Source organism: Gavia stellata, chromosome 3, assembly GCF_030936135.1.
Source record: "Gavia stellata isolate bGavSte3 chromosome 3, bGavSte3.hap2, whole genome shotgun sequence".
In the NCBI taxonomy this organism is placed as follows: Eukaryota; Metazoa; Chordata; class Aves; order Gaviiformes; family Gaviidae; genus Gavia; species Gavia stellata.
Window position 1 is genome coordinate 53,133,239 of NC_082596.1, and position 24,951 is coordinate 53,158,189.

General features: G+C 40.3%; 1 protein-coding gene across 1 annotated transcript; it reads right to left on the reverse strand.

The window, feature by feature from the left end:
- Nucleotides 1-945: 945 nt before the first annotated feature.
- THOC1 (THO complex subunit 1) lies at nucleotides 946-24,951 on the reverse strand. Its single transcript, XM_059836376.1, has 21 exons — nucleotides 24,901-24,951; nucleotides 23,834-23,907; nucleotides 23,668-23,728; nucleotides 22,886-22,952; nucleotides 21,705-21,823; nucleotides 20,360-20,408; nucleotides 17,812-17,907; nucleotides 17,438-17,520; nucleotides 16,893-16,966; nucleotides 16,176-16,284; nucleotides 14,824-14,955; nucleotides 13,442-13,542; nucleotides 11,959-12,025; nucleotides 11,737-11,787; nucleotides 11,021-11,091; nucleotides 9,725-9,820; nucleotides 8,724-8,789; nucleotides 5,233-5,316; nucleotides 4,856-5,003; nucleotides 3,318-3,396; nucleotides 946-1,294 (listed from the first exon to the last, which is right to left on the reverse strand). Exons 1-21 carry the CDS (start codon nucleotides 24,946-24,948, stop codon nucleotides 999-1,001), a joined length of 1,971 nt encoding a protein of 656 aa, XP_059692359.1. The 5' UTR covers nucleotides 24,949-24,951; the 3' UTR covers nucleotides 946-998.

A 24,951-nucleotide genomic window follows, 5' to 3' on the forward strand; every position in this document is an offset into this window, starting at 1 on the left:
AGAAGAGTTGTGATACAAAGTTTTCCAAACACTCAGCAATACTGAACAACACAAATTCTGCAAGAAATAATAGCCACAAAACAAGTTGTAGTCTGCTACAACTTACTTGACACCACAAAAATCTCTTGCTTTTTGAGGGAGAAGAGATCCAGCTATGTGCAGCAGCTTGTACCCATCAATAGATAGCCATATCCTTAATATGAAACTAATTGTCACTTCCCAGTGAACTGGGACAAAAAAATTGCCATGTTCATCATGACTCAGGGTTGTTCCTACATAGCCAAACATACGCAAGAAACTAAAGTAAAAGTAAGTAAAGTAGTTAATTACTAATAAAAACAAGCATAGAAACATTGACTGTCAAGGTCCAGAGAGAACCAGTTCTTCAGCAAGAGAGCAGATTGACCACAGCACCCTTCCAAGGACACCAGTTCTTCACTGAAAGTGAATACTATGACTTGGACCTCCCCCACAACCCTCTTATTTTCTCAAAGTTGAAGCACTTGCAGACAGGTGCATTTTGATGGTCTACAGCTCCCTGCCACCCCAAACAATGGCTTAGAAGTCCTTAGAAGCTCTGAGAAACCACACAGGGACAGGAGGCAGTTACAGAGACTATTGACTGCTCTGTCCAACAGGAGCAGCTTGAGCTCTGCTGATGCCAAACCCTCCTATGACAGCCTGCACAGAAAGCTGCCTTCCCTCTCCAGCCTCCCTTTCACATTTCCAACATCCAAGCTGAAGCTTCCTATTTCTGGACCAGGCTGACTAATCCTTTTCTCAGAAAATCTGGACAACTGAACAATATTATTAAAAAGTTTTATTGTTTATTGAACATAAAATACCTATCAAAAATCTCTTACCTAGCAATGACAGTAACAATTAACAACAAACAAAACAGTTACAGTTAACAACAACAACAGCAGCCAGAACAGTCATAATTAACAACCACCACCACCACCAAAACCAAACAACAAGTTGTTAGCATCTGAAGCAAGTTAGCTGCTGCTTTCAGTGTCGTTGGTTAGGCTTTCCGCAAGGTCGCTTAACCCGGCTTTGCTCAGCGCAGTAATCAGATTCTCAGGGGTGGCATGCGCGCCCTCCTGATCCTGCCAGGCCACCAGCAGCTGCTTCGCTCTCATCTTCACATCCTCACTGTCTGACTCAATCTGCCGTACATCAGAATCCTTCATTTCCAAGTAAGGGGCCAAGGCCTTCCACTGCTCCCCGAGCCTGGTAGCAAATGAGTCGATTTGTTCACCCGTCATGGCTTTGTCCCGTTGTACCTCTGGACCTGGGGGGGGGTGGAAATATATATCACAGTGAGACGCAGGGAATGTCTCCAGATACTACACACAAATCTTCCCTGATCTGCCCCATTTTAAACCTCCTATTTATTTACTAATGGACTGACTTACATCCTTCCTTTAGTTGTGAAAACCTACTCAAGAGCTCTGAGAACAGATGGATTTTTACAGCTCTATTACCTGGGTTTCAAGAGGAATGTCCCTTAATGACCACAATTTTTATGTATCTATCTCCTGTTTGATTGAGAGAACTGCTAAAGCCTAAAGAACATCAGAACTGCCTCCTCCAAATGAAAACAAAAGATTTTGACAGGCAGCCTGCAATGTTCAGTACGTGAGTCAACTATAACATTAAAATACAGAGTGATCTTTAACATTTAATTGTCTTTCGGACTTACTTTAGTCACTTTACGCAGAGTTAACCCAGGTAAAAAAATAGTTTGCTTCCCTTTTATTGAGTTACTAAAGCCTCATGTTCCTATTAACAGCAGGACTGTGAATAGGATAGGATAGTAATTTCAATACATAGTCAGTACTCTAAGGCAATTTCTGTCATTTCGGTATCAAGATAAAAAAACAGGGAATACTGTGCTCTGCTGAGAAGCCAAGCACTGCAGTGATTACACAGGTGGGTTTGCACCTTAATAGCTTATCATGGTCTACAATCTATGGCTTACCAGCTATGTTTATTTCACACTGTTTTAAAGAAAAAAACCCCTAAAGACTGAATTACTTATGCTTAGAAATTAATCATATTCTTAATTTTTAATAAAATATCTCGTCCTCATGCCACCTGAAGAGCCAGCTGGCATGGAGTAGAAGCTTCAACTCTCTCCAGTGCTTATCAGTCATACTCATTTATCTGAACTAAACCCACTACATTGAGGGAAAAGAATGGAAGATCACAAATGACAAAACAACAAAAGCACTCAGATCACTTCCCTTATTTCTAAGCACAATGGTGTATAGTGGACCACAGCTCTCCCATCTTCGCTTTAAGACAAGATTTAAAGAAAGATGTAAATTCAGCACAGGGAAGCTCAGAAGGCTGTGTCAGGCAGTGTTAAGCTGAAGAGGAGAGAGCTTCTCCCCTAGTAGCAAGGAGAGTGGAAAAGGTCAGGTGCTGGATGGAAAAGGGCAACAGAAGAGAGATTCACAGAAGTCTTTCCACTAACAGAAAAATCTTCCAACAAAATCACAAAGTCCATGGGTAACCAGCAGTACCCGGTGTGCGCGTTCCACGTCCTGCACATCCCATCTCCCCATGCTGGACCCAAGAGCTAGCATACAGAGTTACAACACACAAGGGAGACTGTGCTGTGAGATGAAGGCATGAATGAGGATGGAAGAAGGCAGATTCACAGACAGAGGAGACAGGGAAAGACACTTAGGAGCATGACATACCAGGGTTACAGGCAAGAGAAAAACAGAAGGTCTGGTTCATGGAGAGAAACAAGAGATGGCATTTGTCAGGAAGGTTGCTCTTCTCACAGAGCAGCTTTTGCCTTGAAGACATTTTAAATGAAGAGGACGTAAAGCTCTCAGAGTTGGAATATATCAATTTCTGAAAAGTCCGATAGCTACCCACCCCAACAGGGGCTAGAGGGAGGCACCTACCCATGGCAATTAAAGGGCAGAAAGAACAGGAAAGCGGTGTGAGGAACACTTGAGTAGGTTTTACACAGCAATGCCAGCATTTTAGCTATAAACACCTACTAACACTGTAGACGTACACTACGCAGCGCAAAAGGTGGAAGAGGCTCCTAATGAAAGTGCTAATCCGACTTCAACAAATTGGACACTTTCAGCACTGCAGGCCACAAGACTGAAAGGTGCCTACCGGTGCCCTGTGTCCTGGAAAGGCTGTGCTTTTTGGTACAAATGCAGGTTCAAGTCAGAAGCCCTGGGGTAACCAGGAGTGGTGACCCTCAGTAGAAACTATGCTAAAACACAGCTTCTACAATACACATCAAGAGACAAACTGAAACACTGAGAACATGCAAATCTTACTTTCATTGTTTTCTTTTAATAAAGCATCATTATCTTCCTCATCTTCATCTTCGCCTGTTTTTATTTCTTCAGAAGGAGGCTACAATGAGAGAACTAAACATCACTGGATGAATTTTGTATTTAAAAAGAAATTTTACAGCTCTGTGATGGTCCCTGGAATGTGTGTTAGAATGGAAAAGCTGGCATGATCCCATATGAGAATTAAAAATCCCCCCCAGTTTCTTGTATCCAAAATAACCAGTAACAAGTGTTCTAATAAAACACAGTATTAACTAAAAAACCCCAATGAACGCATCCACCAACTTCACAGGATTCTCTCCCATTTGTTTCACAGTAACTACAACTAAGCATTACATACATAGCTGTAATACTTTAAAAAAAACCCAAAACAATGAAAACCAGCTTTCTCTAAGACTACAGTACTGACAAACATTTAAAAAAAAATATTATTATTCCTCACTCAGGAATTCCTCAAAGTTTTCTGTACTTTCAAACTTCTCTGTACACTAGTAAAAGGTGGCAAACAAATAAGCAAACAACAAACTTTTCACTCTGATTTACTTGTTGATCACCCAATATTAACAAAAAGGCTTCTTTTCCTACATTTTAATCACAGGCCTTATCTACGTATTTGTTTCTTGCCTTAATATCTGGTATATGACAGTAGTACCATTAGGAATACTGCATACAGTGATACCTTAACACATTAAACACCTTTCCCCTCCCAGTGTTTTTTCTAAAGTTGCTATTAGTATCTAGTTAACTCTGATGGCTGAACAAACAAAAAAGCTATATATTACAATCCAACCTTTACACCTCAGTGGTTTCACATCACAGCCAAGGAAGGTCTGAAATATGGAAGTATGGGTTTGTATCCGCAAGATATTGCTGGGTTGTGTGCTAACTCAAAGGTTTAGAAAATGCTCGCTTCCCGAACTGTTAGTCTCTCTTATCATTGTGTATAAAGTGATCTGAAAGACCCCTCCCTGGCCTCAAATTTATACTGTTGAACATGCAAAGGGTTAATGCCTTAAACTTACAGCTCCACAAGGTTTGTTTTTCTTTACATATTTTAAAAATCAGGGAGCTGATAGAAGAGCTCTGGGAACAGCACAGTATCTTCAGCTGCACACCCTGCCCCTTTTACTGCCATCCCAGTATAGCCACAGCTACTGATATTCGTGAGCTGTAACACTGGCTTGCACCTTCAGTAGAAGTGGTTTGCATTGCAACACGGAACCCAAGTAGCTGGGTACAAATATATTCCTGCCTACCAATGGGACTGCCACAGCTCTTTGTTCACAGAATACAAGGCAGAGCTCAGCACTTACTTGGTTAGTCAACATTATTCAGTTTAGTGTTACTGGGATCTTCATAGATTAGAGGAATTTTATTTGTAATTTTTACTTTAGGGTACAAGCTTTTTTTTCCTGTGGTTTTTTTGCCCCCTCCCTCCCCATGTACCGAATGGACTGCAGAGAGACAAGCAGGAAGTCCAATGAATTCAGCATTTATTATTATAGGATACTATTACTTACAGGCAGCTCCTTGGCTAATTTGATTACCATGTTTTCTAGATATTCAGGTAAACTCTTGAACTGTTGGTTTGTTGGCTGGAAGAAGTGGGGGCTTCTGCGTGCTAGAAGTCTTAATGCTCTCCAGCCGTAGTTAGAATTGTTCACAGCCCTGTAACAAAATACAAGTTTGGTTGTTAACAGTCTGTCATCTATAAAAGCACAGAAGAAGATCTGAGCCATTTCCTAATTAATACAATTCTGTCCAAAATTATAAAGTTTTTTGTACATTACTGAGTCCTGTACAGATATTAGTAATACAGAGAACAGTCTGTTTTCTTTAACAATCCAAACATGAAAGAGATGAAAATAAAGTGAAACACAAAAAAGATTTGACATACTTATACTTGTTTTCAACCATGTTTTCAGGATCTGCTTGTTCGATAGCTTCTTCAAAAAATTCCTCCAACGTTGGCATGTATTCCCTGTAAAAAAAAAAAAAAAGGAGCTTAATACTCCTCACAATCCACTCTAAAATAGCTGGCTTTCAGTTCCTTCATACACATCCCAAGCTTATCCATAGAAGAAAATGATCCCAAGAAACAACCTGCTCAAATTTAACAACTGCAAATAAGCAAAGAATGTTTGGTAAGTTTTGCTACAAAATTATTTACTGCATAACCACTGAAGCATACCAGCAGTCGCTAGCACTGCCTATTGTACATATTTAAACCTTCTGCCATACCAAAAGGTGACATGAACATCTGTCAATAGTATTTGGCGAAAAAGGACTATGGGATGTAAGACAAGAATTCTGGCAATAAGGAAAGGAGGCTTTCATAAAAATACCCCTAACAACTGACTGGCTGTGTTAGAAATGTGCTGCCAGTTGCACAGCTCACAAGCTAATGGTTGTTAGTCTTGTGCAATTTGACAGGACAGGATAAGTAAAACGTGGCCTCTTTACCCCCACAGCCTCCCCAGTTTCATCTGCTACCAGAGAAAGCTAGACTACTATTACTCCCCAATTTCAATTATTTATGATCATTAATTTTAGATGGGGAAAAATATTAGGCAGCTAAATGTTGTACTTAATGATCCCATCTTAGTGGCTCCCCAACTTGCTCAGACACATTCATTTCAGCCCCCATGGCGATCCCTGTACCTTCTGCTGAAGGTACTTCAGTTAAAGTACATTCCATATAGGTCTAAGTCTACAGGCGTCAAGAGAAATTGATTTATTTGAAGTGGACTGAACTCCTGGGCTCAAAGAGATGTGATCAGTGGCATGAAGTCCAGCTGGAGGGCCATCACTACTGTATGCCAGGGCTCGATACTGGGGCCAGTACTATTTAGCACCTTCACTACTGACCTACTGATGATGGGTCAGAGTGCACCGTCAGCAAGTTTGCAAACAGCATAAAACTGGGAGGAGTGGTTGACAGACCAGAGGGTTGTGCTGCCATTCAGAGGGACCTCAACAGACTAGAGGCATTGGCTGACAGGTACCTCATGAAGTTCAGGAAAGGGAAATGCCAAGTCCTGCCCCTGGGGAGGAACAACCCCAGGCACCAGTACGTGCTGGGGATTGACTGGCTGGAGAGCAGCTTTGCGGAAAAGGTCTTGGTGGACAACATGACAAACATGAGCCAGCAATGTACCCTTGTGGCAAAGAAGGCCAGCGGCACCCTGGGCTGCATTAGGGAGAGGTTGCCAACAGGTCAAGGGAAATGATCCTTCCCTTCTACTCAGCCCTTGGTGAGATACATCTGGAGTGCTGGTTCCAGTTCTGGGCTCCCCAGCACAAGAGACACGGGTCCATGCAAAAGGCTGTGCATGGACAGGAACATCTGACATCCAAGGAGTGGCTGAGGGAGCTAGGGCTGTCTACCCTGAAGAAAAGAGGGCTCGGGGGCAGTAAGGAAGAAAGAGTTAGACTCAGTGCTACTCAGTGAAGGTACAAGCAGCAGCTGGCACAAAAAGAAATACAGGAAATTTTCACTTAAGCATCAGAACCCCCCTCCCCCCCCAACTTTTCTGTGAGGGTGATGAAAACACTGGAACAGATTGCCCCAGAATGTTGTGGAGCGTCCACTCACGAGAGACACTCAAAACATGACCGGAGAAGGTCCTAGGCAACTTGCTCTAGTTGACCCTGCTTTGAGCAAGGGGGTGGACTAGGTGATCTCTAGAGGCCCCTTCCAACCTCAGCTCTTCTGTGACTTAAAAGACAATATTTGTGGCTCATAGGGGACATATTAAAAAGGCAACTGATGTTTCTGTTCTTAGAGAGCGGTTGCTTCTGAAAAGTATTCAAACCAATACATAAGGAACCATAACCTAAAAAAAGTAACAGGAATATTCACAATGATCAGGACAGTTTGCTGCTTTGAACACTGCAAGCAAGAAATACAGACTACTTAAGAGCTGTAGGTTACTATGAGCCAAGATTATCAGTGGTGCAAAGCAAGCTCATAATGATCTGTATTTCTCCTACCTCATGTTTGATGGAGACGCATCCGCTTCTACAAGGGAACCTAGCGATCAGTCGTGGGGTGAGAAGTGCACTGGTCTATAAATTCACTTTAGTTTTGTTTTGAAAAAACACGTTTTACTCAGGAAAGCAGTGTCCCATGCATGTTTAAGTCTAGTGTAATCACTGTCTACTGGAACCAAAGCCAGCACCTTGAAAACCCATCTGATTTGAATCCTGCTATACTTGGCACTATGCAAAAATTTAAGACAGATTTTTATTCCAAGAACAGCTATCTAAAAAGACGGCAGGTAAGGAAATATCACCCCATTTGAAGGAAGACATGAGGAATCAAAGCAAAAAGTTACAGTCACTTCACCACATTCAGTCACAAAGTCTATAACAAAACTCGGAACTGAATCCAGATCCACCGGGATCTTCTCTTTCCTGTTTACCACAGCATACATTTTCTTGGTTTATCTTCATTTCTTTGGTTGTGGTTTGTTTTTTTTTTTTTTTAAATTTAAAGAAGTTGCAGCACAATACAATCATGCACAGGGAATCAAAAGCTTTGGTTCCAAACACAACTCCACCTTTAGCCCTTGTCCTAGTAAAGGCAAGTATCCTGTCAGAGGCCTTCCTGCACATCCCAGCCTCACAAGAAAGGAAGGCCCTTCTCTGCAGAGCTCTCAACTACTGGAAAAGCAATTCCTCCATTCAGCACATTTGCACAGCTAGCACCTCTCCCCAGGTATCCAGCCTTTGCAGCTACTACTAGCAAAGTTCCCTTTGGGAACTGTCCCATTCCATTTCCAAGTTTTTATACTAGGTACCATGACTGCACAAAAGGGGATTACGCTATCTTTAACAAATAGAAAGTTATGTAGCAAAGTACATTTTCGGTATTTCCTACAATTGTGCAAGCAGAAGGATAACCAATAATTGTATTTTTTTACATCTGCACCACTAATAGATCCGGTATGCACTGAAACAATGCCTGTTAGCCAATTTCCTCTTATCTAGTATTGTTCAAAGCACATGCCTGCTTGAAAATCATAGCCAAATAGCATGCTAACTTCATTACAGCCAGACTTGGCAATCTTCCTTTATTATATGAGGTACTTAATTATACAATCATGCTCTACAAAATGGGAATTTCCATCTGGTCTTTAGCTTAGATTTTACTTTACTAAGCAATGAAAATTACTTACAGCATAAACACTAGTGAAGAAAACTGTAAGGAGATTTTAAGACAAAAATTCATACAAACAACTTCTGTCAAGACACACAGTGAAATGGCATACCATATAAGATCATCTTATATACTTTCCTTACACCAATTTTGTAGTAACTGTAATTTTGTGTGCAATTGGAGTGCTGAAAGTTAGCTTTAGACAATGATGTACCACCTTTACCTACCTACTCTCAGATTTGCAAGCTTCCATGTTATCAGGACACAAATTCCAAAGGCGGGTCAGTTCCTCACTGAAAAGAGAAGCATAAACGCATATTAAACTCCACTTTCATCATTCTATCATTCCACGCTTCATCATTCCACGCTTCATCATTCACCAAAGACAGACACATGAAACAACACTACAGAGATTCTCACCCCAGAGCCTTTATTATAAAGCACAGCATACAAATTTTGTGGTACATACATATTAGGAATTACCAGAAGTGACAGAAATCTTATCTGATGCTGCAAATTAGGAAAATTATGTATCAAACTTCTATTATAATCTCTTGCTGATCTATGGTCAGAAACAGTAACAAACTGTCTTTTCCAAACTAGCTAAAGTCAGGCTATTTTGTTTGATAAATGAAATAATCTATCACTTTCTTTTTCAAAAGGGACATTTTACTGAACACTCAGTACAAGGTCTTGAAGCTCAAGACAACGTCAAAGTTTCCACATCTAGGTTGGGTGAACTGTTACAATGAAGACTATCATTTCTCCTAAAGAAGGAAGTGGAAAAATGCAGCACTTAGTATCATGCAAAATATGGCACTATTATTGGAGAGGACATATCAAGAAGAATTCTTTGCCCCAGGGATAAAATACCAGTGGGTGTTATTTTAAAACCTGTGGCATAGATAGATTTTAAGCAAAATCATGAAGATGACAAAAGTATAAAAACTGATCCAACGAGTACAAACCACTGATTTTCAGCCTGTAACTTACAGACTATTTAAAAGGGATCTACAAGGGATGACTACAAGGCAAGGAAGCCTACTGCAAGTTTTAAAAGAACTGACATATCCCTTAGCTGTTCTTTCCTGGCAGTTCCAAAGTGAGGAATTTTGAAAATTACTGACTACAAAAAAAAAAGTCAGTGGCAAAAAAACCCCACAAAAACCCCAAAACCAACTAGCCAACCAAAACCCAGAAACCCTCTAACAAAAAAAATCCAACATACTTCCCCATAAGGATTTTTCTGTTTGGTCCTTTTCCTAAGAAGTCCTCTGGAGCTGGCCTCTTTCTCACAGGCCTCATTGGCTTAGAATCAGGAGGTCTAAAAAAAAAAAAAACTCTTTAGTATCAAACCACTAATATTTAGAGAACAAAATTAAGCAATTTCATTTCAGCTGGTGCCAAGTTAAATCATAATGAAAGTATTCAGGACTGGGATTCTAGGAGTGGAAGGAGGGAGGGGGGGAAGAGGAGACAGAAGGTAAAGTAAGGATAAGGAAAAGGGTTTGCCCGACACCAAAATAAGTTCATTCACATTTAAAGGTCTATTGGAGTCCCAATATAGAAAAAGCAAATCACATTTATGCCAGCAGCACATACTAGCTATGATCTACCCCGCTGCTGGGATCATCTGTTCTGATTGCAAGTTCTCTTTTCCCAGGTGCACCTGATTTCATGGGATCAGAGAATGGAGATCCCAGACCACTGAGGTTAGGGTAAGACCTACCCAAGCTGAAATTCTGGCTGAGATCTAAAGAAGGAGACAGAACATTTATAAAAGTCAAACTTCATAATTTTACTTCCCTCCGCCCCCCACAATAGTGATTTCTCTCTTCTCACAGCCCCTCTCCCTTTTCTGCAAACAGATGAAGTCATGAAGAGGTGACTCCACCTGATCTCTCCAAAAAAGGAAATCTGCAAAGAGGTAATGACACAGCTGCTCCTTAGCACAAAGAGGCTACAGTCTGTGCGTAGAATAAATAAGGATGGAAGAGGAATGCTTGGTCACCACCTCAACATAGTCAAGTACACATACGGAGTTGAAGTTCAAGTTTTGCCACTAGTTAGTAACCAATTACACAGGAAATCTTTCAATGGCGAAAGCCACCTAACTCCTAATTTCCTTTCAGGTAAGCAATCACCACCAAGTGGCAAACCTAATAAAGTAAGAGGAGAACTGTTACACAAAACTCCAGGTATGCTGCCTCTTCAAAGCCCTAACGCCAAAGGCTTCATTACAGGCAATCCAAAGTGGTATATGGAAAATATGGAAGAAGTCAGGCACTAACTTCTCCAACCTAGCATCTGCTGAAGGCAGGAGGGGAGACAACATGCTTCAGCCTCCTCAGTCACTGGATCCTTGGTACTAAGAGAGCAAAACATTGCCAGGAGACAGTGAGGAATGCTCTCCTGAGCCCCTGCACATGCATCATTAACGTTCTTATACATCGTGGGTACATATTCTGAAGTTAAACCACCATTTCAGACAAGCAGCAGTAAGCTTGTACTTCATAATAGTTACCTTTCTTTCACAAAGCTTGGGCAGCCCTCATTCTTCCATGAGTTCCAGTTTTCTTCAGTATTTAATATATGCTGGAGAAACATAATATTGCACATTATTAGGGTCATAATCACTTTCAGAGCTGACCCCAAAGTTTTTAATTGAGCTATTAAAATTAAGGAGAAAACTTTGTTATAGTGTGTGTATTTCAGCCACTATTTTGAGGGTCATCAGTATAACCTTAAGACACTATTTTTGAATAAACTAAACCAGCTGTATCTCCTCTCTTCCATAATTGTGGGAAAGGCTTTATTGCTCCTCCTCTAAACAAGAAAATAGATGCAGCCAAAGTAAAGGAAAAAAAGACAGCAAGATGACAATTTTTTTTTTAATTTCACTTGCATCTTATTCCCATGTCTTTGGGGACAACACTCCTTTCTGCAGAGACTTTTGAAAAATTTTTGTGTTTTTCCTTTTTCAATAACCAATGTCTCCTGTATGTACACATGCATATATATGCACATTTCCATTTCTCCTCAGGAGAAAGAAGAAAAGCACATTAACGAAAACATAGGAAAAAAATACGACTACAAAACCAGAAAGATGTTATAAGACTTTTTTTACTGAGATAAAAGTTCTCTCAGATATTACACCTATGTTCCAAAAGCTAGTTTAATGGAACACTGCTTTTTGACGCACTACATAGACTTTGTTCAGACAGGCACCAAAGTACTTACCTCTACCATTTTCGAGAATCTTTCCCCATCTGGAGGATTTTCTGAAAGAAGCTATGATTGGGAGGGAGAAAAAAAAGTTAACTTTTTGCATTATATTTGTAGCAGAATACATAGAAAAAAATCCCAAAGAAAATGGCAGTTACTGCTTCAAAGGTTGCTGATACAATATTACATGATAAATATTTTTCCATAAAATTTTTATCTAGTATCTAGTGTACCAACCTGGTAAACCGCTTTTGTAGTATCTTCAATCCAAAGAGACTGTTCATCTGTTAGAACATAGTTTGAACTGGAATTGAAAAAAACAGAAACAAAAAAACCCAACAAAAACATGTTATTAAATCAACTCACTTTTTTTTTTAAAATTTGAAGCGTTTACTACACATCAAAATAGTACTGAGGACACATCATTTACACTACGTACTTTCTGAGGGGTGTTAGAGGGGATCTAAAGAAAGTAGTCTGCATGTGCTCTGGTCTGGTCCCATGGACTGACCACTTATTAGTTTGTGGCGTTAATTAGATGTGCTAGTACAATATACTTTCCGGCTTAGCTTCATGCAACAGGAAGTCCATTTGCATGATTCAAGACCACATCTCGATGCTAGACCCAAAGTGGGCACAATAAAGAAACTTATTTCAAAAAAACATCTCCTAACACCAGCTAAAGCACTACTGTAGAAAAACCACAGTAAAAGAAACAATTAATCTACTGGATGTATACAGAACACAGATCCTGAGTATCTCAAAACATTAATTCTTTTAATGAATTGTTTACTGAATCATCATTGAAGTGACTATCACCTCTACAGGACTGAACTGCAATTCAGGAGACCTGAATTCTATTCCTTCTCTGCCACTGGATTGCTTTGGTAAATAATACTGGAAGATAATCTATAGAATAAGGATAATGATCATAACCTAGTTTGCAACATTCTTTGAGATCTGTTTATAAAAAGCAGTATATCGCAGGTGAAAGATAGCTGCCTTAAATGTTAACCATTACATGCACATGTGGTCAAGGGCACAGGAAATTAACAGAGAGGTAGGGGTTTTTTCAGCATAATATAAGAGTACAGAGTAGGAAAGGTAGGGTTTTGTTCTGTCCCATTAATTTATAAAAGCAATCATCACCATTGTTATTTCTTGCTATTTTAGACAGAATTCTGTGGCACACCAAGAAAAAAACCAAATCAGCAACCAATGCTACATCACAGAGTCAATATATATTCAAAATGATGCCACATGCAAGTAGCTTGCATTGGTCTAACAACTTGCTGCTGCCAAAGAGAGGGACTCCTTATCTCTCATGGCTGGCACTCACCTTAGAGGCCACTAAGGCTTGCTTACTTCTCTGAGACCCCACTCAACTCACCAATTTGGCAGAAAACTAACTTTGCAAAGATGAGCAGATTGGGGTTTTGCTGGTTTAGTAAACTGCACAAATTTGAGTAAGTCTAGTGAACACTAGAGCCACTGCAAGGGAGGGCAGAGAATCACGCCAAGAGGAGCAGAGAAAGGCAAGAATGAGACCTTTGCTTTCCTCCTGTAAAGTAACCTCAGCCACATCCTGTATTTACCAATCCAAGGCTCTGCAAGTTTCACAAGAAACTTAGAACAAGTAGACAAACTCTTTCAAATTATTTTGGTTTATCTCCAAGTTCTTAGCTTCCCATCCCCAAAATAGAAAATATTTCCACATTACCTTTTAAATTTGACCTGTCCCTTTAGATACTGAAATAGTATTAGGTACTGCAACAAGATGTGGCGGCGAAAGTTACTGTCACTCAGCTGTAAATCCATCAGCTAAACAAACAAAACCAAACAAAAAAAGAATTTACACATATATTTTGAAGACACTAAACATGCATAAGTGAAAAAATCCAACAAATGCTTTCAGATAAACTAGATGGGGACTTTTTACACCAAAGTGATGGTAAGTCATTACAGAACCTCTATTCAGTACCACTTATCAGGACAATGCTCCATTAAGGTACTAAGATTGGTAAACTGTCATCTAGCACAATTTAAGACAGTTATCAAAATTTCTAATGAAATCCATGTTGTAAAAGCACGGGGAACTGCTTGTAAAAGTAAACAGTGTATCCCTAGATTTTTGTCTAACCAGTTTTATACTGCTAGATTTTGCAACATCCACTTTGAATCAAACAAGAATTTGGAAAAACCAAATACTCAATCTTTTCAGTAACTGAAGGACAGCTTGCTCCCTTTTCCTATGAACTCTGGCTATAACATAAGGGTTTGGTTACCACAGAAGGGTTCACTCTCATCAACACTTGCACAGTGATACACTGCTTGGTTTCTATCCTACGCGCTGCAGCATGATAGATCATACAAAGGAACTCTTTAAAGAAAAAGACCTTTGACTATTGGGTGTTAATTAAGCAACTGGTTCTGTATCTTCTATACTGTTACTTTAAAATTGCCAATACACAGGTCAAAGGCTTAAGAGGAATTTACATACTCTTCTATTTCAGAAAGAGAAAACTCATGCTGCATTGATACTTGCTTTCTGTCATCTACTAACGCATGCATTTTAAAGTTACATATTATTCCAAAATGAAGACAACAATTCTAGGATTAAATTCAACAGCATGTTGTATTTTTGAGTTAATATTAAACAGAATTGTAAACTCTCAAAATCTTTTTAGAAGTTTAAACAAGACCATTAAGGGCAGAAAATATAGTTAACACATCATCAGCCAAGTTCTGAAAATGTAATTCTAAAGGCAATAAAAAAGCAACAGATCTTTAAATATTTACTCTCTTAACTTCCCTTTCTAAATTAACAATACACATCAAATGCAGTAAATGTATGTCAGCTTTACTGCAGACTCTTATTCCAGAAATAAAAGTCCCTGAATCATCAACTAACAGAGGGAATCCACATAATGTAACAGGATACCCAGAGAAGCTGTGGAGTCTCTGTGGAGACATTCAAAACCCAACTGGACATAGCGCTGATCAAGCTGCTCTAGCTGAAAACCTTGAGCAGGGAGGTTGAATTAGACACAGGTTCCTTCCAGCCTCAACTAGTCTGTGATTCTGAAAAAAGAAATCACATACCTTTTCACTAGTTAGGAACTTTGCAAAATATACATGTTCTCCTCCTGTTTTTAGTTCTTCCAACTTTTTTCGGGAAGCCTGAGTGTCGTCCAATTTGTAACTTTTGAAAACAGCCAAAACTTCTTCTGAGTACTATAAAACAGAGTTATTTACCACATGAAAATAACACAAAAACTTTGTAGTTAGGGAACTACACTAGACCTAGTGCCAAGTAAAATAATTTGTAAACTTGCTATTAGCCAGTCGAAACAAGACCTATTTGCCATCGATGTGTAGGGCTTCTCTGAACACCACAAATGACAGTGAAAGTGTTATTTATCATTTCAGAACATCTAATCATTTGGAATATTTAAAATGCGCTAAGAAAAACAATGTTATGGGTTGTGAACAGTGCACAACTGCTTTGTTGTTTAGATATTATGAAGAAAAAAGGTCCACATGATGACAGTGCTACATTCAAACTCAATTTAAGTTGTTCAGAATATATACAAAGAAAGGTAAATAAGCGAGAGTTAAATTTGCAGTGCTGCTCTTAAAAATCTACTCAGAGCCTTATGGCTGCAATGAAGAAAAACTCAAAAATTTCTTCTGAAAGACTTAGGCCTGGCCTTGTTCAGTTTCTCTGAACTGTATGGGGCGGGCGGGGGTGTGTGTGTGTGTTTGGTTGGTTTTTTTTTTTTGGAAAGCTAAGAATGTAGACCTCATTAATTAGATTTATATTAGAATGTTTGAGCAGATGTTACCTCTTATTACCAGAACACAGAGAATGAAGATTTTTTAAAAAAAAAGTCTTCCTGGTATTAAGTAAGCAATGAGAGGCAAATTGTGAAGAAACAGGTAGCTTAACAATAAACCATCCTCAACATTCATACTAATCAAAACTGAAAAAGCTGGCTGAAGGGGACGTTCGAGTCATGACTTCTGTAAAGAGATTTGTTTCATTAGAAACCTATCTTTAGGATCGCACTGGGATCAATATGACTATTCAAAAGTAAGATCTAGGACTAGGTAGAACTATTTTTCTTCTTGGGGAAAAAAGACCCCAAACCCACCAAGTTCTGCTTTTTGCAGCTGATGAATCACAAAAAAAGGTACTCCTGACAATGTTTCAACATATGAAGTCTTTTCTGTTAGTGACTTAGTAAAGTTTTATCAGGGGATTTACTGTACGTCTTAATATACTGTTTATTGTCAAAGGCTCGCTTTAGAAAACAGCAAAATGCATTTCCTCATGCACTATCATCTTTCAATGGCATTAGCGGTTGAACTGTTCTATGCTTATGCACTTTACTACTTGTATAAATGGTTATTTTTAGTCAGGCTGAATGCTTGAAAGCATGAACTCAGATTACCTTAAGAAAAGTTTTCCATGAGACCTTCTCATAGCACTGCACAGGATTTCTAAAATAATCTTGAAGTGACCAGAATTTTCTATACAGGTTATAATCTATTGGAATAGAACTGAGGGAAAAAAAAATTCAAATGGTTACGAAAATCCATATTGAAAATATATTAAATTCAGGTCCATTCAGGAACATGCAATCCCAGACATTAATTTTGTAAGTGAAATAATTAGTCAACAGTGAGCCCTTACAGAGAAATCTGTAATTCAGAATTTGTCCCTGAAAGTGTTTTCCATCAAGTCTACTGTTACTTTCTCACCATAAAAGCAAAAATATTAAGAACAAGGGATCTTAAGAGTTTTACACTATCTGGGGAATGAAGAGGAACAGTTTTTTCTCCTAAAAGCATATACAGCATGTACTCAGAATCCGTGAATACATCTTACCAGAACAAGTTTTGTCAAGATAATTGGGAAAATTGTGAAAAAGAGAATAACAGTGGCTCTCAGCCAGGGTATGCAACTTTTTCAAGTAATCCATAGAATTCTTTCCTCTTTCAGGCATCTCCACTTAAACAGATTACGACACTGCGAGGTTGTATCTAATCTTGAGAGGACAGGAGGCAAGTAGAATTCCGAGCACAACTTTTAAGGCTATTTCCCAAACAGCTCTTTACTTTCACTTTATAAAATTTTGTTTCAACTTTTAGAATTGCTATAAGCTCACCAACTTGTTGGTGCTTCATCATCTCCCATTTCACCTTCTTCTACGTCCATTCCTTCTTCTCTCTCCTCGGTGTGCTAACAGGAAAAAAAAAATTAAAAACTTATACAAATACCACTGTAATTTACATACAGTTTTCATGGTGTTCTTTATTTTAAAGATTCTATTACACTTCAGATCAGAAAGCTTAAGCTGGTAATTCAAAAGATCTCTAAAGTATTATTCCAGTAAAATGCGCAACAAATTCCTGTTCTAACACCTTACTACATGTTGCAATGGGACAGCGCTATCTTCCATACACTGTGCGGAAAACTTAGTACAGTTAAGTGACAGTGCTCATCCCTCACAGTGAAATCAATTTTTTACCCTCAAAGTCTGCAGAATTTAATGTACCAGGGAACATGCCTATTTCCAGAATCAGCAACTTAATCTGGAAGAGGGACAACCAAATTATGAACATACGGTTCTGAACATTATGCACAGTAGGGCATTTCTGCACAGTCTTACAGATTTCCTGCAGAATGAGTGAAAAACGACAGAATTTTCACCTTCTGTCCCAGAGTGCTCTCATGTTCATTGGTATTGAAAACAGTGACGTTTTCCAGGTTAAATTGACTCTGCAAGTTAAGTCCTGTGAAAAACAAAGGGTCAGTCTTAGAAGCTGTGAAGTTCATAAGTCTGTCCATTCAGTTGTTTATGAAATGCTGATATTAAATTCTCAGAAAGAGCAATCAAAACTTCTGTTCGAAATCACAACAAATGAAAGTTACTGACAATATCAAGGGTAGAGACAAGAACTAAGATAAAAGTGCAAAATGATTTTCTCCAACTGAATCTGGTCTGCAAGCATCATAAACTTAAAAGATTCAGCATATTTAGTCTTTGTTAGATGTTAAGTATGACAAAATGCAAAAAATCTCACCTGACTTTTCTGAAAGCGGAAATAACCTAGCCAAGAACAGCTGAATTCTTCCACAGAAAACTGTGTTTTGCGACTTAGATAATCTTCTTAGGAGGTCTAAATATTGTAAAAAGTAAAGAATATTAGTATTTACCCCCCTTTCAATTCCTCATGCACTAGAATTCAAGACTTGCTAATTGCATGACCTACATAGCTAACGAAAGGAAGCTAAGATTTGTAAATTTAAATGCTAGTAACTTCCTCAGATCAGCCATTTTTTTCCAAACGCATTCTACCAGTTCTCCTAACACCTTCAACAGCAATAAAAAAGTAAGTTCAAATGAATCCTACTCAAATAGAGCCTCCGATATGGGCCTTGGCATTGCTGAGGAATAAATATTTCTCAGATCATAGAATCGTTTAGGTTGGAAAACACCTTTAAGATCATCAACTCCAACCGTAAACCTAACACTGCCAAGTCCACCACTAAACCATGTCCCTAAGCACCTCATCCACATGTCTTTTAAATATCTGCAGGGATGGTGACTCAACCACCTCCCTGGGCAGCCTGTTCCAACACCTGACAACCCTTCCAGTGAAGAAATGTTTCCTAATATTCAATCTAAACCTCCCCTGGTGCAACTTGAGGCCATTTCCTCTTGTCCTATCACTTGTCACTTGGGAGAAGAGACCAGCACCCACCTCTCTACAACCTCCTTTCAGGCAGTTGTAGAGTGGAAGACCTTATCTCTCTCTACAAGCTCTCTCTCTCTCTTCTCCAGGCTAAACAACCCCAGTTCCCTCAGCCACTCCTCACAAGACTTGTGCTCCAGACCCCTCACCAGCTTCGTTGGTCTTCTCTGGACACGCTCCAACAACTCAGTATCTTTCTTGTAGTGAGGGGCCCAAAAGTGAACACAGTATTCGAGGTGCAGCCTCACCAGTGCCAAGTACAGGGGGACAATCACTTCCCTACTCCTGCTGGCCACACGGTTTTTGGTGCAAGCCAGGATGCCATTGGCCTTCTTGGCCACCTGGGCACACTGCTGGCTCATATTCAGCCGGCTGTCAAGCAACACCCCCAGGTCCTTTTCCACCGGGCAGCTTTCCAGCCACTCATCCCCAAGCCTGTAGCGTTGCATGGGGTTGTTGGGACTCAAGTGCAGGACTTGGCACTTGGCCTTGTTGAACCTCATCCAATTGGCCTCGGCCCATCGATCCAGCCTGTCCAGATCCCTCTGCAGAGCCTTCCGACCCTCAAGCAGATCAACACTCCCACCCAACCTGGTGTCATCTGCAAACTTAGTGAGGGTGCGCTCGATCCCCTCGTCCAGATCATTGATAAAGGTATTAAACAAGACCGGCCCCAATACTGAGCCCTGGGGAACACCACTTGTGACCGGCTGCCAACTGGATTTAACTCCATTCACCACAACCCTTTGGGCCTGGCCATCCAGCCAGTTTTTTACCCAGCCAAGAGTGCACCCATCCAAACCATGAGCAGTTTCTCCAGGAGAATGCTGTGGGAAACTGTGTCAAAGGTTTCACTGAAGTCTAGGTAAACTACATCCACAACCTTTCCCTCGTCCACTAAGCAGGTCACCTTGTCATAGAAGATCAGGTTCGTCAAGCAGGACCTGCCTTTCATAAACCCATGCTGACTGGGCCTGATCCCTGGTTGTCCTGTACGGCCACGTGATGGCACTCAAAATGGTATGCTCCATAATCTTCCCCGGCACCAAGGTCAGGCTGACAGCCCTTCCTGAAGATGGGCATCACGTTTGCTAACCTCCAGTCCACTGGGACCTCCCCGGTTAGCCAGGACTGCTGGTAGATGATGGAAAGCGGTTTGGTGAGCACTTCTGCCAGCTCCCTCAGTACCCTTGGGTGGATCCCATCCAGTTCCACAGACTTGTGGATGTCTAAGTGGTGCAGCAGGTCGGTAACCATTTCCCCTTGAATTGTGAGGGCTTCATTCTGCTCCCCATTGCTATCCACCATCACAGCGGGCTGGGTACCCGGAGAACAACTGGTCTTACTACTAAAGACTGAGGCAAAGAAAGCATTAAGTACCTCATCCTTTTCCTCATCCTTTGTCACTATGTTTCCCCCCACATTTAGTAAAGGATGAAGATTCTTCTTAGCCCTTCTTTTGTTGTTAATGTATTTAGAGAAACATTTCTTACTGCCTTTTATGGCAGAGGCCAGGTTAAGTTCTAGTCGGGCTTTGGCCCTTCTAATTTTGTCCCTGCAAAACCTCACGACATTCTTGTAGTCTTCCTGAGTGGTCTGCCCCTTCTTCCAAAGGTCACAAACTCTACTCCCCTCCCCTCCCTCCCTGAGTTCCATCCAAAGCTCTCTGTTACGCCAGGCCGGTCGTCTTCCCCACCGGCTCATCTTCCAGCACATGGGGATGGCCTGCTCCTGTGCCTTTAAGACTTCCTTCTTGAGGAATGTCCAGCCTTTCTGGACTCCTTTGCCTTTCAGGACTGTCTCCCAACTCAATTTCCTTTGCTGAGATAGGGAGTTCTTTAATTCCCCACCACCCCCCTGAAAAACTACAACTCACCATTGCACATTCGTAGCAAGTAATTTTTCCCTGCAGAGTAAAATGTATTCTGAAATGGAATAAAGGTATTTAGACCATTAAGAGAACACAAAACCTTCTTGAGCAGAACTTACATCAATCACAAGCCACGACTAAGTATGAATTATTAACTCTGAATTTGAGTTTTCCCTTAAATAAGAGGCAGGCTTCACAAAAAGGCAACATAAAACAAGCAGACCCACAAATTCCAAGAAAGCATAAAACACAACACTTAAATCCAGCCTCCATACAGAAAAAACACACATGACAATGAACTGTAAGAGCAGCATCCACATTTTTTTCCTGGAACACACTAATTTTTACACTCATTGCCTTTATTATTCCGTACATTATATATACACAAACGCAAAGAGTGTTACACAAAAGATTTAGAGCATTCACAGTACCAGTAACTTGGCAGCAGGAGAAAGAAATTGATAGGAACTTGAATGAACGATAAAGAACAGTTTGTGAATATATTGGGGCAAACAATGTTATCTGAAACAGAACAGCTTGAATGAATGCCTATGGGAGGTAGTCCCATTTAGGAAATCTAGGTTAGGAAAACACAGAGAAACTGGAATGTTTTTCAGGTGTTACCTATAGAGTTGCTGACACTTGTGGACCCAGCATTACTGCCAAAGAGCAAACCAAGGATACCGAGGTCCAAGATTTCTTATGACCTTGGAATAAAATGCAGGCAGCTTAGGACTTCTGCCTGAGACCCTGAATTCCCTCTTTAATTAACAGGGCCTGCAGTACAAGAAGCTCAGCAGCCTGTTGCAGCAGCTCTTCTCCTGCTACAAGCACCATGGCACAGCAAGAGCATAAAACCCTCACACAGGCTTCAAAACACCAATTGTTCCTCAAGAACAGAAACAATTTAGGCCAACATATTCACTATTTCTATAGCTCTGTAATGGGAAGCTCATTAAGGAAGCGACCAAGAAGATTTCTTTCCCTGCGAATTGGAGATTGAGGAATCTCCTGCAGCTCTGAGGAAGAAGCTGAATAATAAGTCAGGAGAGAAGCTACTCATACAAATTGTGCATCGGAAGTAAAATTTCCGGTTTCTAAATGTGACAAACACTGTATACTGTAGAGAAAGGAGTTAAAAATAGAACATAAATCAAAATTATGATTTCTTTTATTATTAATTTTCTGACCTCTGCTGTCCAGACATTTTTAAGCCTCAAAACAAAGTGTGCTCAATGCTACTACTATTTTACACAAACAGATACAAAGACATTTAAAATCTGTTTGCAAATATGATTCAGGTAGACAGAAGCTTTGACACAACTATATCACATTTTGGAAAAATACCTACCGATTTCCATGTAGCAACATTTTTCTCCACAAAAGTGAAAATTTTGTCACACTGATCCAAAGGCAGGCAATCCAGAACATCTCCCAGAAGCACAAAAGGTGTTGATGCAGTGCAGATACCTATAAGGAACAGGGAATATTTTATTCAGCAAATTTGAACTGAAATGCAATAAAGATGCATGGCCGTTGAGGGACATTATGTTAAAAAAAAAGAAGAAAAAAGGTCTCCTGGGTTCCTACAAATACTAACAAAAAGCGTGGGCTAAAGTGTGAACTTCCATTAAAGCTATTTCTATATGCACACATATGCAGATGAGCTTTACAAGAGCTTTGCACTAAGGTAAAACAAGTAACAAAGAATAACTGTTCTAAAAACCTCGAAGTCTGAAACAATGTCCCATCTCTTTGCAGACTGCAAGTGGACTCTTTCAGACTTCTAAAACCACAGTTAGCTACACTACACACACCCAAGAAGTTTGAGTCTTTTCCTCAAGCAAGGCACTGCTAAAGCAGTGCTCCAAGTCTGCCTACCCACTACTGCTTTCCTCATAATCACAGGTCTTGTTATTCTACAGTTCATAAAACACATATGTAATTGAGCTATATTTACTAAAACAAACAAGTATTTGATGTGTAATGTGAACAAATAAACAAAGGGAAGAGTGTGAAAGCCTCTTCAGAAGAGATTAGCACACTGATTTCTGACACAAAAGACAGTTATAGAAACAGATTCAAGTATCTAGAAAACAGCTGTGTACTGACAGGTCAGTACTGGCAGATGAGCACAGATATTCAGGAGAAGTTATTGCTGGCTCTGCCAGGGACTGACAGAGAAAGCTACAAGTCATTTAACCTCTCTGCCTCAGTGGCCTTGTCTCTGAAATTATGATGGGAGACTTCCAAGCATTTTACAGTGGTAGACAAAGATCAAAAATGCTAATTATGTTGCAACCAAAACCATGCATCTTCCTCTATTAAAAAAAAAAAATTGCAACACAAAAGTCACACATATAATTGAATTTAGTTATACTTCATTCCTCTCGTGAAACAGACTTAACCACTAGCATAAGGGCCACATATTACCAAAGCTAACCACTGTAGATAACTTACAACAATCAAGATTTTAAAATTCCCCTAAATGGTCCCTAAAACTGTCAAGAGATTTGAGAGAAAGATGCTCACCTTCTGTGACTCCATTAATAGCAAGAGAAATAATTGCCAGGAGATTTTCACATGGAGCTTTGTTTATCTAAACAAACAAAACAGTGTTAACCTTCTCTATTCTGACCTAAATATATCTAACAAAACTAGAATTCTGGTTTCCAAGTAGGCATATTTAAAACAAATACTGACATTCAACTTCCCCAAATTTCAAACAATCTATTAAATCAGACCTGTCAGTTAAATATATAACGTTTTTACTGAGCAAGCAACATTCCTTGACCGCTTCTGGACATTAAAGACCCTACAATACCTACTGTGTACAGAGTCATTTACCTCTGAAATCCCACTTTTGGCCTTCATTCAAGTAATACCAACAAAAACATTATTTGATTCCTTTCATCATTCTTTTCAGCTGACAGGCAGCTTTGTTACATGCTAGTAACATATAACTCACTCCACCCCACTCTTAAAGTATAGTTGTAGAATAATGCATATTCATGAACTAGAATTTTAAGATGTAGCAGACTTTCGTAAGCATGACAAAGAACTGCTGGAAAAGGGTAAGTCAACACCTCTTGCTATCGTGTGGTATCTGTAAAATACTGCCATTCTGTCCTACCTACCAATCTTCTTTAATCATCTATATTCAATCTTAATTAGATAACTTTTACATAATTCATGTTCTTGATAAACAGTATTTCCTTATACTAAAGTAAGTTGCTGTTAAATTAATATATTAACTTACAAATAGAAATTTGAGCTTTATCAAGAGATAAGCTGTAGCAGTTTAAAGTACTTACTATTTCTTCTTCTACAATAACTCTAAAAGCTTGATCCAAGGTACACTTCTTTTCATTTTCACTGCAAATGCAAACACTCCACATCAGTTAATAACAACTACCAGGAACAAGATTACTAAAAATCATCTGAATAGGCACCTTTTAAAATCAAGCGACATCTACTTACCTCCCAGGAATCTGGTTAAATGTGTTCAACAATGGCTTGATACTTTTGTTATTCAGAGCCTCTCTGGTGGACGTCTAAGAAAATGTAAAGAAAGAAAAATTACAAAACCAGTACAAAACCAAAAGGATCTCCTCCTTCCTCTATCTGACTGTGGACAGAAATACTAAGGAATCTATTTGTCACGTACCACGTGTCAGTTTACACAGAGAACTTTGTAACAAGCAGGGCAAATAACAAGTGCCTAGCAAACTAGGCACGTGAGCTAGTAGAGCATCACACCTCAAACCTGGGCTATCAGGGTGGTGAAAATAGTATTTCCAAGTGAAACACAGAGGAATACGCTGTTGTGACCAACGCTGCCTCTACAACAGTCTCAAGTCCCACACACACAACTTCACCTGCCTCACAGGCAGGTTATGGTGGGTTGGGACGTGACTCCTGCTAACAAAATGGGTCTAAAAATTACTATATCCTGTAATAAAATAAATCTAATGGAGCAAGTGTCTGTGCCTCAACCCCTTCGGTGCAAATCCCATTCCCTAGTCTGACAAACTGGGCCGCAAATGGCAGGATCCAGAGGCCTGGATACACATCCAGCCCCACCTGCTCTGGAAACCAAAAAGCATCATTCAGCAGAGCCACAGAAGAGATAAGTGCAATAAGCTACGGACGTTTTGCTGCGGGGGTTACGCCAGACTTTAATTGCATTTTATTTTACATTACTTTTAGTTAACTGAACGGCAGATCCTCCCCTTGGCGGGCTATACTGAGGCGGCACGACGCCCTGTTCCCAAACTTAAACCGCTTTATCTCAGCTGCGCCGAACGCTCGTTAAAGGAGAGCCCGGGCCCCTCCTCAGCGGGAGCCCCGGCCGGGCCTGCGGGCCCAGGACCGGGCAGAGGCGGCGCGGCCCGGCCCAGCCGCTCAGGCGGAAGGGGAGGGAGGCGGGCAGCGCGCTGGGGCAGAGCCCTACACCGGCGCGCAGACGGAGTCGCCCGCCCGGTCCCCCTCCGAGCGGTAGCGAGGGAAGGGAGCCTCCACCCCGGCTCGGGCCCGGCCGGGCTCACCGTGAAGCGGAGCCGCGCCTCGGGCAGGCTGAAGAGCGGCGGCGACATCGG